The sequence below is a fragment of the Lethenteron reissneri genome, chromosome 14, assembly GCF_015708825.2.
Source record: "Lethenteron reissneri isolate LAM-NWPU_2019-01 chromosome 14, ASM1570882v1, whole genome shotgun sequence".
Taxonomy (NCBI): domain Eukaryota; kingdom Metazoa; phylum Chordata; class Hyperoartia; order Petromyzontiformes; family Petromyzontidae; genus Lethenteron; species Lethenteron reissneri.
The window spans coordinates 3,787,400-3,802,684 of NC_083792.1; the positions used below are offsets into that span (position 1 = coordinate 3,787,400).

Below are 15,285 nucleotides of genomic sequence, written 5' to 3' on the forward strand. Positions count from 1 at the left end.
CGTAGCCGTTTGGGGGGGCAGACACACGTGACCCACGACCGCCGTCGCTCGGACCGCGGAGACGAGGCCACTGTCGCTCAGCATGGAGGCGGCGCCGCCGCCGCGCCCTCGTGCCAGGAAACCCGAGACGAGGATTCGTCCGCCCGTCCCGCAAACGGTCGATGCCGCGGCCATGTTTTTAGCTGAGCAGAGGCCAATATTTCTGAATTAGCAACGCATTAAAAAAATTGATGGAATGTCCCTCAACTGTGATGGATGCACCCGACACAATCTGGTTATACAAGATTTAAAAAAATGAGCAAACTACTATTCCACAGGCCTTATCCCACCACTCTAACTTAAGTAAAATATCGATTTATGGTAACATCAGCAACCTACCTGCTGTTTTTCCATTTTCAGGATACTTTACAACCCTACAAGTGGTATGTCACGAATATAAATAGGTCGCGAAAGCCTACGTGTTAAACTGAAATTAGGGACGTAAAATGTGTGCCGTAACCTGTCCAATTGATACTTATCTCGCCTGGTTTTCAGGAGGGTGAGGATTCGATCCTGAGTTTTCATGTTATCCCCATGGTCACATGGATTTTTCTCCACGTCTTCTGTTTTTTTCCCCCCACATTTAGAAACATGCGTACCGTGGTGAGGAGAGAAGGGCTGATGAATTCTGGAATTTGGGGAATCCTGCCATAGTTTTTACGGAGTGCTCTAGCCAATAACATCTGGTAAGCCAGCAACATCTTGTTTGCTTGCTTAAACAAATGCTCATAGGATAATTCTTTGTCAAATGGAAAATAAAAATAAAAACTCTCTAGTCATGTGCGACTGTGGTCATCCAGAACAAACCGTACAATGTCTATCGACGCAACGCCCCGGTCCACAAATACGAAGGAGACATCACAGCGATGCCACTCCGCTGCTGCTGACGCGGTTGTCTGGCTTGATCACCTGAATGTGACATTGTAGTCGTTGCTCTGCATCTACATCAGCAGCCGTGGGAAAGAAGAAGATTTATCAGTCCAGAAATCCAATAGGACGATGACTAAACATTTAAAATTTGTTTCTGGAAGTCTGTATATTTATCTCATTACCCATAATGCCATGAAATAATGCATGAGTTTCCTGTATACTCAGGTCATTAGCGCAGTTTCTTCAGTTTGATCGGAGTGGGAATGGGCGGCGGTGAGTGACGTTGCTTTGAGCCCAAGCCCGCGTTGGAGCCACTGCTGTATTTGGCCACTGCATGGCGGTTGTGACGCTAGGAACACAATGGCCAAACCTTTGGCAGCGTTTTTTGTGGCCACGCTGTCCGCAGGAGGATGGCACCTACAACACGCGCCGTTCTGGATGTTTACATTGGGGCCAAAGTCAGCCGCTACGTTCCAGGTTCAACCGCCATAATTTGTCCCCGATGAAAATGTTTGCCCAACATTAATGATAATCATAGCAAAAATAACTGCAGCAACATCAGGAAAAAGTTCAATGTATTTGTTGCATCTGTCAAGACTCTTGAGAGAGATGGCGACAGCTTGAGGGGGGGGAGTCCTTCCTTCATCCAGCAGTGGATAAGATGGCCGGTGATCACGATGAGTCTTTCGAGCACTGGGTGGCACTCGGGGTTCGTCGTTGAGCCGACGGTTCCCTCGGCGCCGTTTGCGCTTCTGTCTCGGTGCCGTGCCGATTACAAACCATGGGATTGATTCATCGATCGTTCGCCCCCTGGCCGGAGGTGGAAATTCCACATTCATATGACGGGGGACGGGGTGGGGGCGGGGCGTCAGGATTACCTTAACTCAACCCACGTTGACCTCTCACAAAGGCGTGCAGCCGAATCAGGTGGTGCTCATTTTATGGGGGGGGGGAGGGTGTAGTGGGGGTAGGTGTGGAGTGGTGCGCTGAACTATGATCCCCGGCGACCTGAGTTGGCTTGCTGGACGCGGCTAACGTCAGTGGCGAGTGATATCTTAACCAATCTTGCCCCCCCCTCTCAAGTCTGCACTGACCATGGTGACGCGTTTGTTTTGACCATACTTCTCCGCGCTGGTCAGTGCGCCATTGGCGAAGGGGGCGGCCTCAGGTATCGCCGCTGGCACTATCCACGGCCACGAGTCGAACTCATCTCTCGCCGGGTTCGTAGTGCCAACCCCCTGCATGCAACAAACATGACTCGAGGAATGAATTCCCAACGTCTGTTTGTCTTGGCCATTGGGAATCGACGCATCGTCACGTCGCGTACTCACCGCAAGGAAGCCGCTGGAGCTATGCACTTTTAAATCTAGATTGAGACCTAATTTCTTGACGACTGAATTTTTGTGTTCAGTTTGTTGTCCTTTCCCCCCTGCACCTCCGCTTGGCTATGTACGGTGCGAAAGAAGTTCAACGTGCATGTGCACAATGCTGTGAAGCAGCAATGCTCATTGGAATGCGCCTGCTCGCGTTCGTACCGCGCACCGCGCGTGTGACGCATGCCGTTCTCGTCGCCGTCGCTCCGAGGTGGCGGCGCTCCCAAATGGCAGAGAATAAAAAAACAGCAACGCGCAGAGAGCAGCCGCGCTGTGCCAGTCAGCCGCGCGCCGGTTGCGCAGTACGGGTGAAGTAAGACCGCCCTTCGCCAGCCAACCGCACCCCCCGTGCGCCTGGACAGCCACCACCCCCCCACCCATCTCGCCGCTCCAACGCGTCGTGCACGCCCGATGCTCCCTCCTCCTCCGCCACCCCCTGCCACCCTGCAGCACCTTCACCGCAGAGAAGCGCAGCGCTGCATTGCAGTGGAGCTCCTGGGCGCGGCTGCGATCCCCTCTTCCCCCTGACGCCGCCCACCACCCTCCCCCCCACACCACCTCTCCGCCCGACCCATTGAACGCGCGACGTTGGGTCAACGTTGGGTCAACGTTGGAATGCGGTTGTAACCGTTGAAGTTGGCCCCGACGTTCCGTGTTTTCTGGGAGACACGCTGCTCGGGTCCACCGCTCAGTCGGCACCTCGCGTTGCCCTCCATGAACCCTCTTCCCATCCGCCGCTCCGTTCTCTGTTTCCATTCCCCATGCGCAGGGCTGGCCAGGAGCTCAATGTTGCCCATTGTGTTGCACCATTAATCCGGCCGTGCGAGCTCGCTCTGGACTTGCATCACAGGCCGATAGAAATCTGCGGAATATGTGCCCGCGTGACAACAATGTTTTTCACCTTGTTGTGGATTTTATTTTTCCTCCTGCTGCTGCTGCTGCCAATTGTAATTTGTTATTCTCGGCCATCGTAAAACCCACGAATCTGCTTGGCACAGCCGTCTCATCTGAGCTGCCATGGAATGGTCATGATTACTAAGCTGGTGCAGGAGGCATCGAAGAGGCTTGGCTTTCTTTTCCACGCCGAAGCCTTCTGTGACTCTGCGTGGCCATTACCACGACCATACCAACTACAGAGCCAAACGCTGGACTACTGTGGTGTTGCCAGCATCACGTGACGTCCATCCTTGTCGTTCACATTTGGGGCAGAGGTCGCAACCAGGTACCCGATACCCGTACCCTACCCGATACCCGGCTACCCGTACCCGGCCGGGTACGGGTAGCCGTTTGCGACCCTGGTGCGGCCGGGTACGGGTACGGGTAGGCCGTGAGTCACTGGTGAGTAACCGTTTGTCACTCATTTTGGGTAGGGTACGGGTACGGGTAGGGAACGGGTACCCGTACCTGGCCGGTACCCGTACCCGGCCGGGTACGGGTACCCATTGGGACCCTGGTGAGGCCGGGTACGGGTAAGGAATCAAAACCCGTTTGCGACCTCTGATCTGGGGTGGAGGCGCCCTCCTTGCTAACCTCGCTGCACTGCATAGAATGTAACGCAAATCAGCGGTCAGGGTGAGTGGCGACCCCAGGGACCACCAAGTCACTGCGGTCACTCGCTCACTGGTGGTCAGTCGCCTCCCCGTTACCCTGCTACCGTCACGGCCGAGGTTTGGTTCGCCCCGTGAGCTTCACTCTTTGTTTTCCCGTCACCGATGTTGAGGTCTCACTTTTCTGGACTGTTTTTTGGTGGAGGTGGGATCGCAGGGGGGAGGGGGGGGGCGAGGTGGGGGGGGGAGTCGAGTGGGAGGGAGACAACGGGGGCAACCACCCCACCCCCTAAAATTTAAACATTGATCACAACGATGATGAGAATAATCATAATTCCGACAATGATAATTATGAAACGATGTTGTTCACAGCGATGGATATGACGATAATGATGTTGGAATGATTATTATGATATGATTATGAATAAGATCTTGTATGTATGTTGAGCTTCTTTCACACCATACGTAGCCAAGTGTGCTAATCATCACCAGTTATCTTGATAATAATCACTGGTGGTGATATTAACCGCGAACAAAATTGTTAACATGTCCAGCAATAACACGGTGGCTTTAAAAGAAGCAAAATAAATACAAACGGTGACATTTAGAGCAATGGTCAACGGCCCTCCTTCCTAACGCGTTGGGTTATTTTGTTATTCGTGCCCGTGCACCACTGCTGACGCAGGATCATCGCCAAACATGAGCCGTCAAGCGTGCGACGATGATTCACTTCGCAATACACGCGTCGTGCTGCGTAATGACCGATCACGCCGATTACGTTCACGACGTATGCGTCGTGAACGTAATCGACTCGCTTACAGCCCACAGCCAATAACGGGCGCCCCATTTCACGGTTTTCCGATTACACTGGTCAACAACATTTTTTTTCTGGCCTGGACTTTTGCAGTTGTTTTAGACTAATTTCAGGGTGCTGATTCCAAATCTCATCTCAGATTTGCTCTATCACATCTCATTTTTATGGCCTGGACTTTTGCAGCTGTTTTAGACTAATTTCAGAGTGCTGATTCCAAATCTGATCTCAGATTTGCTCTATCACATCTCATTTTTATGCTATCGGCATACACCATTTTCATTGATTTTACCCGAAATTAACTCTGTCACTTATGATTGCAAGTTGTTGTGCGTCAGTGACTGCTTTAGTATTAAAATATGGCGCTGTATTTTTAGGATAGTGTGTTTATAATATCATTTTATGTAGATATCCACATTTATTTGCAGTTTTTATTGAAAATGCAATATTTGATATCTCAAAAACCTGATGTGATAGACAAAAACTGATGCCAGATTTGGAATCAGCACCCCAAAATTACATTAAAACCGTTGGAATGCCTTATGCCAGAAAAAGTGTGTTGACCAGTGATCACGGTTGGCTACGTGTGGTGCGAAAGAAGTTCAACGTACGTACGTAGAATGGGAACCGATTTTTTTTTTATTATCAATTCACGAGCCCCATTTTGTAACAATTCATCGAATCGCGAGGAAGGTAACTCGCTGGGAGCTTAACAACCAAGGTGACGATGACGATGTTGCTGACAGTATCGATAAAGGTGATGGTGATGAGGACGGTGATAACGACGGTGATGACGATGGTGTCGGCGACGATGATGGCGATGGTGAAAGCGACGGTGATGACGACGCTGATGGTGAGGGCGATGGTGACAATGATGCCGACGGTGATGGCGAAAACTATGGCGACGGTGATGGTGACGGTGATGGTGATGTCGACGGTGATGGCGACAATGACGGTGATGGCGACGGTGATGTGCGAATGCCCCCCCCCTCCCCCGCCCTCTCTGCGCCTTTGCCCCAGACGAGCGCGAGGTCGTGCAGAAGAAGACCTTCACCAAGTGGGTGAACTCGCACCTGGCCCGCGTCTCGTGCCGCATCAGCGACCTGTACCTGGACCTGCGCGATGGACGCATGCTCATCAAGCTCCTCGAGGTTCTGTCCGGGGAGAGGCTGGTGAGACGGCTCGCTCACTCGTTCGCTCGTTCGTCCTGACTCGGCGCCAGTGTGGCCACCGCTGGGCTAAAGCGGCTCTCTTACGAGGACGGCCACAGCCCAACGCCGTTGCAGTTCCGTAGAGTTACGTGGAGATCCGTCGAATTGCACAGAGATCCCGCGGAGTTACGCAGAGATGCACCGAGTCCACCGAGAGACTGAAATTTGGACTTTATTTCCGCTGGTGAGACCCATCGAGCCAAACAGCTCTGTTATCTTTGTTTTACTGGAAATCCGTGACAAAAACAGAGATGCATGGCTCAATGGATTCCTCCAGTCGAAATAAGGAATCTGATTCTGACGCAAAGGTGACCACAGCCCCCCAAACATTGGCAGTGGTGGCAGTTACAGGACACTGCAGGGTGGCAGTGTGCAAACTAAAAAGAGCAATACCAGAATCTTGTCTTAATGAGATTTACATAGCGCCTTTACCTAGGCGCTTTACAGCAACTATAGAATTGTACATAGCATGATAATGATTTCAAATTAAGAATTGTGTCATTGTAGTTTTGATGCAGTAAAACAAGAGGGATTGATAAGGAGGGGTTGGGAGCGGCCTGGTCGTAGTTGGGGGGGGGGGGGGGACAGAAAGCTGGGGGGCTGAAAAGTAATCCAGGGACATTGCATTGGGAAGACAAAGGTGGACGGGGCGGGGCTGGAGCCATGAGGGAGAAGGGGGGGCACCAAATGATTCACCTTCATTCGTTTTATATTTTATCAATGCATTCCAACTAAAGTTGAAAGCGTTGATCCATTCACGCTTTCTGTCTGTCTATCTATCCATCTGCTCTCACTTGATGCAGCAATCGTGCTATGACGGTTCCACCTGAAGACGGAAGCTTGTATTGCCTCCGAAACGTCGTGATTTTTATTTTATTTTTATTTTACTTTTATTAATTTACATTTTTTACCTAAATGACTTTACCGAAAAAACCTAAGAATATGAATCCTTGCAAGTCACGAAAGCTTCAAATCTAGAATTATCCATCTGCTCTTCTGTTCGTAAAGATGAGCCAAGTGTGAACAAAACTCGTCTAATGAAGGTTGCGTTGCTCTATGGGACTTGTCCTGTTGAGAACTGATCGAGTTTTTCAAGCGGGTTGCCCAGACAAAATAACAATCATTGAAGGGAACCCCCGCTTTACCATCCTGGCCCTGCCAGCCACGGCAAAGTCCTCTCGGTTACGGGAGCCGTGATGGCCAGATGTTAACTACCTCGCCTTGTACGCAGGAGGTCGTGGGTCGATCACCAAGCCTGACGCATGTTGTACACTACTATACATGACTATACACTATTATACACTATACACATCTATACACTGCACTACTATACGTTACTATACACCCTTATACACTATACACTACGGCACTATACACTACTACACTACACTATGCACTACTAAAACACTACTACACTATACACGACTATGCACTACACTACTATACACTACACTACTATACAGTATTACACTATATACTACTATACACTACTACGTTATACACTAACTATACAATACTACACTACTATACACTACACTACTATACGCTACTACATTATACACTATCTATACACTACTACACTATACACTGACTATAAACTACTACACTATACACTACTGTACACTACACTACTATACACTACTATACACTTCTACACTACACTATGGACTACACTATACACTACACTACTATAGACTTCTACACTACACTATACACTACTACACTGCTATACACAGACTCCAGCTCTTTCCCGGGGAATTCCCAGGCGTTTCCAAGCCAGCCGAGCGACATCGTCTCTCCAGCAGCAGCAGCAGCGTGTCTCTCTCTCTCTCACCGTGGTCGCGTAGATTTTTCTCCGGGTCCTCCAGTTTTCCCCTCCCCATTTGTAAATGTGCGTTTGGAGCATTTGGCCGCTATCGATAAGCCACTTCGTCGAGCTCTCATTTGTGATGGCCAGGTCGCTTCTGAAGAAGAGCTACGTAGCTCAGTGGGACCCGAACCTGGTAAAATTAAAAAGAGTAAGTAACAAAAAATAAAAATAAAACACAATAAAATAATTCTCACGACGTTTCGGCCACAACGCAAGCAGCCGTCCTCAGGTGAAAACCAGGTCCGTCGAGGCGACAGAGTCTGAATGAAACAGCACACGAGCTTGGAGCATATATATATTCACCTGAGGACGGCTGCTTGCGTTGTGGCCGAAACGTCGTGAGAATTATTTTATTGTGTTTTATATTTATTTTTTATTACTTCCCTTCTACGTGACTTTACCGAAAGAACCAAGAAGATGAATCCCTGCAGTCACGAAAGCTTTAAATCGAAAAAGAGTAAGTAGTTGAAGAGAGTAGTTTCGCTCAGTAAACCGTTCCGGAGACAAGCCCGTGCTGGAAGGAGCTTCGCAATCCATGTGCAATGAATGCTTGGCTTTTTATATCCTCGTTGATTTGTTATCAAACAATGAAACAAGTCTGTACATCGTGCCCATGGAACCGAGCCGTGTGGCTCTTTCTTTAACATTTCATTGACCTTGGAGATTTTTTTTTCTCGGGGTGTAGAATAAAAAAAAAATAATAATGTATTAATGCTGCGAATAGTTAGCATTGCTGAAAATCTTGATTACGGATGGTGGATCTATATTTGTCGTGGGTGGTGGCTGCGACTATGCGGATGCTTTAAATGGGATACATTTGGAGATGTGTATTTTTGAAGTGGGCTGGCATTCCGTGGCATGACTTCTCCAGATAGGAGATGGGCCATGCTGCCGTGTGCACGTGTGCGTGTCTCTGGGTAGTGTAGCAGTTACGCTGCACTACGAACCTGGCGACCCGGGTTCGATTCCTTCTCACGGCAAACACCAGTGACGATTATCTGAACTGGTCCTGGGTCTCCCCTAGGTCGACTCAGCCTCAAATGAGTAGAACAACAACCTGCCATTCGCCACTAAGTAGCGGCGACGTCACCACGGCACCAGTGCCAGACCAGGTGCACTTTGAGGCCACGTGAAGTGTCGAAGGCTCGCTGATATGGGCTGACCGACTGAGACGGCTGGCAGACCCACCAGCTGTTCCCCCCACTGTGCCAATTTGATGCATTTTAGCCGCCTCCAACTGCCCAGTAGCATCCTTCACGAGCCTCCTCTATGGAGGCTCACTTGGATCATCATCACGATACATGGGCAGAGAGCCGGTCGGTGTCCACTGCACAGCTCGTCATTTTATTTTCACTTTCCTCTGTCTTGTGCCAATGTGCTAAAGCAGTGCCACATCTCTCCGGCACCAATCGCTCGTATCCATCAAGACATCCTCTCTTAGGTCTTCCTCTCTTTCTGGTTCCTTCCATTTTTCCGAACAACACAGTATTTAGACTTGAATGCAAAGCCATATACAGTACTAGCTGTACTACCCGGCTTCGCCCGGGACTTGGATCCACCACGCCCGGCCGCCTTTGCTTCCCCAGCGGCGATGTTCACACCACACCAGTTACTCGTTTGAGGCTGAGTCGACCTAGCGGAGGCCCAGGACCAGTTCAGATAATCGTCACTGGTGGTGGCCGTGAGCGGGAATCGAACTCGGGTCGCCGGGTTCGTAGCGCGGCCCGCTAACCGCCACACTACAATGCGTTACGCTCCCACATGCGCGGGTCACATGACAGATTTGACATCACAGCTCACTTGCCGTGCAAAAAATATATGCATTATTGAGCTCCCACCCCCCCCCCCCCCCCCAAAAATATATTTTCATAATTTGTGCATGGTGTGCAGTCTGGAAAGTACCCACATGGCAAATTTCCAATTTGTTGCATGTTGGGAAGTACGCTAAAGATTTTGAACAGACACACATATTCACATCTTTGCCTTTTATATATATAGAGATAAATATCAGTAGTGGCTACGATGAAAACCCAGCATGGGCCTCTTTTTAGATCAACTCAGACTGAAATGAATTTACGACTGCATGGTGTCCACCTCAGGGGTCTATACATTGCTTGGTGCTGAGCACACCGCCCCTGCCTCAATAGGTGCTCGCTAACAGGACAGGACCCAGGAATGCACGTGGCCTCACGGGAGGTTTATTTCGCTATACATACAGAAACAAATATTGAAGTTTAAGAATGCATACGTATATACTCACAATCCCCGGGGGAAATGGTATGTTCAATACGCATTCAAATTGTATACATTTAAAATGGCAAAAGGATATAACGTAAATAACTTGAGTGAAAAAATAAATGCAGTTGATGTTTTTGACAGAAATGAAACGCTTCAGTCGGTAAAGGTGCATCCCTGCAATATCCGTCTCATGCCACTGCTGGCAGAAGGGCCTCCACTAGAGAGAGTTCTGGAGAACCTCTCGGGGGTATTTTGGCCTACTCCTCCACTCTCGTCCTTAGGACCCTTCAGTAAAGCCTGGGAAGCCGGAGCATTAGCTTCTTTTTATTTGGTTTAACACGAAGGCTTTCACGACCAATAACCCAAAGACCTATATTTTGCTTGTTTTTATTTGACGCTGCAGACATCAAATCGGCGTTCTCCTCCCATCGTGCCTTAAATAAACGAGCGGCCTTTCGTATTAGGCGAGTTTAAAATTCCTCTCCCGTGCCTCCTCTGACCTCTCTACCTGGCATGTGGCCCTTTCTCTACCCTCTCCCTTGCATCGTATAAACTTCCCGGCCATTTCTTTTATTCCCCCAGATGTATTTGCGTTGGACGTGTTTAGCCACCGCTCGTGAAATGTGGTGCACGCTGAGGGAACGTCTTTCTTTCCTTGCCACGGTGGCGAGATGTTAACTCCCTCGCCTGGTATGGGAGGAGGTTGTGGGTTCGATCCCGATCTTTCTACCTGTGGACGCGTGGATTTTATCTCCGGGTCCTCCGGTTTTTCCTTCCACATTGAGAAACATGCATTTAGAGTATTTGGCTGCTATAAATGTCCACGTGATAAGCCACTTTGTTGAGCTGTCATTTGTAATCGTCAGGTCGTTTCTGAAAAAGAGCCACACAGGTCAGTGTGCCTTACCTGGTAAAATAAAAACTAGTTTAGTTTTCAAATTATCTTGCTGTGGAATTTCACACCTGATGACGATTGCTTGTGTTGCAGTCGAAACGTCGTGAGAATTTTATTGTTTTATATTTTTATTATTTTATTGTTTCCCTTCTACGTGACTTTACCGAAAGAACCAAGAATATAGTTTAGTTTAGTTTTCGATTCGCCACCAGCTGTGTGGCTTCACTTAATCAGTATGCTGCTCGTGGCACTCTGCTAAATGGATACACATTTTGGTTAAATGTTTTGGGGTTTCCTTATCACTCTGTCTCATAGGTCACCTTGAGACCAGAACAATGTGTGTGGTTTCTGAATCTCACCCTCGCGGGACATTGAGTCCTGTGTCTGGTTTAATGAATTGAACATTAAAAAAAAATGGACTTCTAAGATAAATTGAAAAGCTGACATTTCAAGAATGACATTCAAAATGTGCTTTTTTAAAATCGATGCAGACTCTGTGAAATCATGTTTAGATTATCTTTTTTTAGTGCGCGTGTGTATGCATGTTTTTTTTAAGATTCATACTACACGGTCCATGATGGATTCTTCTAAATGAGTTTGATATTTTTTTACGGCATTGCTTTCATGCCAGATACCTTTTAAAGTATTTAATTCGCCGCGCAACTCTCGCGTTCAAACATTAACGAGTGACCAACGACACATTAGCGCCCGTAACACAAACAATCGACGGGGTAATACATTCCACGAACAACTCTCGGGGTCGTGAATTTTTCTTCGGATTGTCATTTTCTGCCGGGATAAAAACCGTTGCTGCCACTGTTTTTTCTCTTCCATATCGGTCGGTGGCAGTGAATCGTGGATTACTGTGGCGTAACTGTCAGTGTAGTGCAGGGAGTGGAGGGGGGGGAGGGTTCCCTTGTGTTTTAATGAAGCCCGCTGGTTGGTACGAGTGTCAGCGTGTCCTGACGAAGGGCTTTCTCAAGGCCCGACGGCTGCACCCCTTTGGTTGGTTTTACTGAGTAACCGATTTCTCCATCGTTCGAGATAGCGATCGAGGTTGCCACATTTTCCCAGATAAGATGATTGCCAAACTGTCCATCCGTTGGACATGCGCAGAGAGGAGGGGTAGAGGACCACGTGGAGTTGATGTCATATAGTTCAAATTGTGTGAGCAATCCCCATTCCCCCCCCCCCTCTCAACTTATCTATGAATTGAAAGATTCCAAACGGTTCGGCACCAACTTGTAGCGGCATGGGGAGGGGTGGGTAACTCGGAACGTACCACTCTTGTGCAGGGTTGTGGTCTGCAATGATAAGCCATCTTCGCACAGAGCCTGTTCTTGGAAAGGGTAAATTAATCTGCTTAAAAAAAAGAGAGAAATTGCCTTGAAGGAAAAGAGATGGCTCGTAGCCGTTACCCATGACTACATCGACAATATTGCGTGCCGTAGAAGAACTAAACATTCGTCGTGGCAATATAACTATTTGTCTGGAAGTTACAAATCCCATTGGGATGTTGTTAGAAGTGGTGCTTCATTGTGCTGGTGTCAAGGCCAGTCAAACTAACATCACTGCACTCACCTCCCCCCTCCGCCTTTGTTAAAATAAATGCCTTTCAGCGTTAATAAATCTCGACGGTGGACTCGTGCGGACTAAAAATAAGCCCAATCAAGGAATAACTCTTGCTTATTTGAGTATACATGTTACATGTGTTGTTTGTGTCTGTTGTTGTTCATGTAAGTTGGCTAACTAGCCGTTTTCCATCGTGGAATGTTTCCTCTTCTAACCGGCTGCCGCTGGCTTGCCGCCGTGCGTGTGACGGCGACGTTCGCCGTTTTCGCAACAGCGTCGCGATTGGAACAACAACAACAACAATAATAATCGTCGTTCACCGCTTGCCGATGAACACCTGTCCACGCCGCATCGGCGTTTTTTTTTGGCCGTTGTTTGACCATACTTCCCCACGCTGGTCAGTGTGCGTTGGTGAAGGGTCGAGCGATTTGTTTGCCGTGAGCCGTGAAACCGGACTCGGCGTAGCCGGCCGGGGCCCCCCCCCCCCGTTCGTAGCGCAGCGCTGCCAACCAACGGTGCCCTCGTCGCTCTTAAGCCCCCGCACGTAATTTTTTATTTTGTAATTGGGTAGAATCTGTCACGCGTAGCTTATTAAAAAATTAACCCGTACAAACAAAGTTTTTCACTATAAATCATTTATATGCGTGGCGGCTAGAGTCCTCTCGTCCTCTGGCTTGAGATGGCTGCCACCTATGGGTCAGATGATTGCCTGCCACCATTAAGCAATTGGTAATTACATATAAAATTTTTTCCCTAAAAAGTGTAAAATTTTGGAAGAAAATTTCACGAAAATTAATTGTCACGCACAACGAGTCTGTGTGCAAAATGTCAGCTCGATTGGATGACGGGAAGTGGGTAAAAAAACGACCGAAAGATTTGCACGGTCATAAGCGCGCAAGCAAGCAAGCGAACTTAATATAAAGGATTTAAAAAACAAATCGCGACGAAGGTGGGATTCGAACCCACGCGTGCAGAGCACAATGGATTAGCAGTCCATCGCCTTAACCACTCGGCCACCTCGTCTCACACACGCAAGCACATACAACCAGAACCAGGATGAAGACTTGCACGCACATACATACAAACAGACCCCCCCCCCCCACACACACAGTCATACCATTATTTTTTCCTAAAAAGTGTAAAATTTAGGAATTTTTTTTCACGAAAATAAATTGTCATGCACAACGAGTCTGTGTGGAAAATGTCAGCTCGATTGGATCACGGGAAGTGGGTTAAAAAACGACCGAAAGATTTGCACGCAAGCAAGTGAACTTAATATAAAAGATTTAAAAAAACAACAAAATGTCCAGTCAATTCGTCTGAATGGTATTTACGAATTTTTTTCGTATATCGGAACCTCCGATTTCCCGCACCTCCGATTCGTGCAATTGGCTACGTACGGTGCAAAACAAGTTGTATGTACATACATAGAAAAAAATAATCTGTTTGTAATCGTGACAGATCTTTTTGGGAAGGACTTTTTCCAAAGAGTTTCGTCCGAATAAAATACATTTTACTCAACTGATGAAAGGGAATTGGAAACCCAGCAATTGCGCTACTTAATTATGGCGATGGTGGCGAGATGTTAACTATCTCGTCTGATGTACAGGAGGTCATGGGTTCGATCCTGACTCTGACGCCTGTGTATTTGGAGTCTGCATGTTCTCCCCGTGGTCGTGTGAATTTTTCTCCGGGTCCTTCCGGCTTTTCCCTCCAGCTTTAGAAACATGCGTTTAGAGTATTTCGCTGCTATACATTTCGACATGATAAGCCACTTCGTTGAGCGATCATTTGTGGCCAGTCTGGTTCTAAAAAAACGCGACATAGCTCAGTGGGCCTTACCTGGTAAAGTAAAAATAGTTTGGTTTATAGTTTAGTTTATGATGACCACCATCGGCACGGCGATAACAGTAATCATAATACCACGGGTTAACTTTCGTGGGTTCATTACCCATACACACACCACTCTTCCCTTTCACATGGCACTCTGTAGTCTGGGCTCGGCTCACTGATGATCCAACAAAGGGGTGGAAAGGCTTGAGCTGTATTTGTTGCCAGCACTCTCGTGATAACGTCTTGAGACTCGGTGAGATTTTCCTGGATAAATAATTGACATTACCATTGCTTTCTTTTTATTATCACCGAGTACAATTTATTCTTATATGGTAACTCAAAAATCATATAAATTCAGCTCGTGTGTGTAAACCGCATTCAAAGCCACTTCAACAACATTAATATACATATGTAGGTGCATAACGGTGTTCATGAAGGCATTGATGTTGAGGATGGATCCTCATGATTAGAATGGTGATGTTGGAAATTCCAACGACGATCTCTAAAATAGCAGTATTGGTGATAAAATAGAAAACAATCGTCACCTTGATATTGATAACAGTGAAGATAATGTTTCTTGGTGTTTCATGATAATGTGTTGATGAAGATGATGTTGATAATGATTTAGCGATGATGATCATGATGATGACGGTGTTGGTGATCGTGGCTGTATCATGGGGAGCAGTATTGCTGCGGTGAACGTATTGCGCTATGAACCCAACGCCAACACCAGTGACGATTATCTGAACCGATCCTAGGCCTCTCCTAGGTCGACTCGGCCTCAAATGAGTACCCGGTGCAGTGACCTGTATACCTCGCCTGGTATACAGGAGGTCGTGGGTTCCATCCTGACCCCGGTGCATGTATATTTGGAGTTTGCGTGTCTCTCTCTCCCATGGTCGCATAGATTTTTCTCCGGGTCTTCCGGTTTTTCCCTCCACGTTTATAAACATGCGTTGAGAGTATTTGTCTGCTGCTATCAATGTCCACGTAATTAGCCACTTCGTTGAGCTAGCATTTCTGGGC

At 47.8% G+C, this 15,285-nt stretch overlaps 1 protein-coding gene and 1 non-coding gene across 3 annotated transcripts in view; one reads left to right on the forward strand and one right to left on the reverse strand.

Moving 5' to 3' along the window:
- The window catches only part of LOC133342265 (spectrin beta chain, non-erythrocytic 1-like), a 153,576-nt gene that overhangs the window by 75,959 nt on the left and 62,332 nt on the right, over positions 1–15,285 (forward strand). For both annotated transcript variants that reach the window (XM_061551313.1, XM_061551314.1), the window contains one exon: positions 5,661–5,812. In XM_061551313.1, coding sequence (XP_061407297.1) covers positions 5,661–5,812 — 152 coding nt within the window. The remainder of the gene's footprint in view (positions 1–5,660; positions 5,813–15,285) is intronic.
- TRNAS-GCU (transfer RNA serine (anticodon GCU)) lies at positions 13,368–13,449 on the reverse strand. The gene has a single exon. It is a non-coding gene; the product is annotated as a tRNA-Ser (tRNA).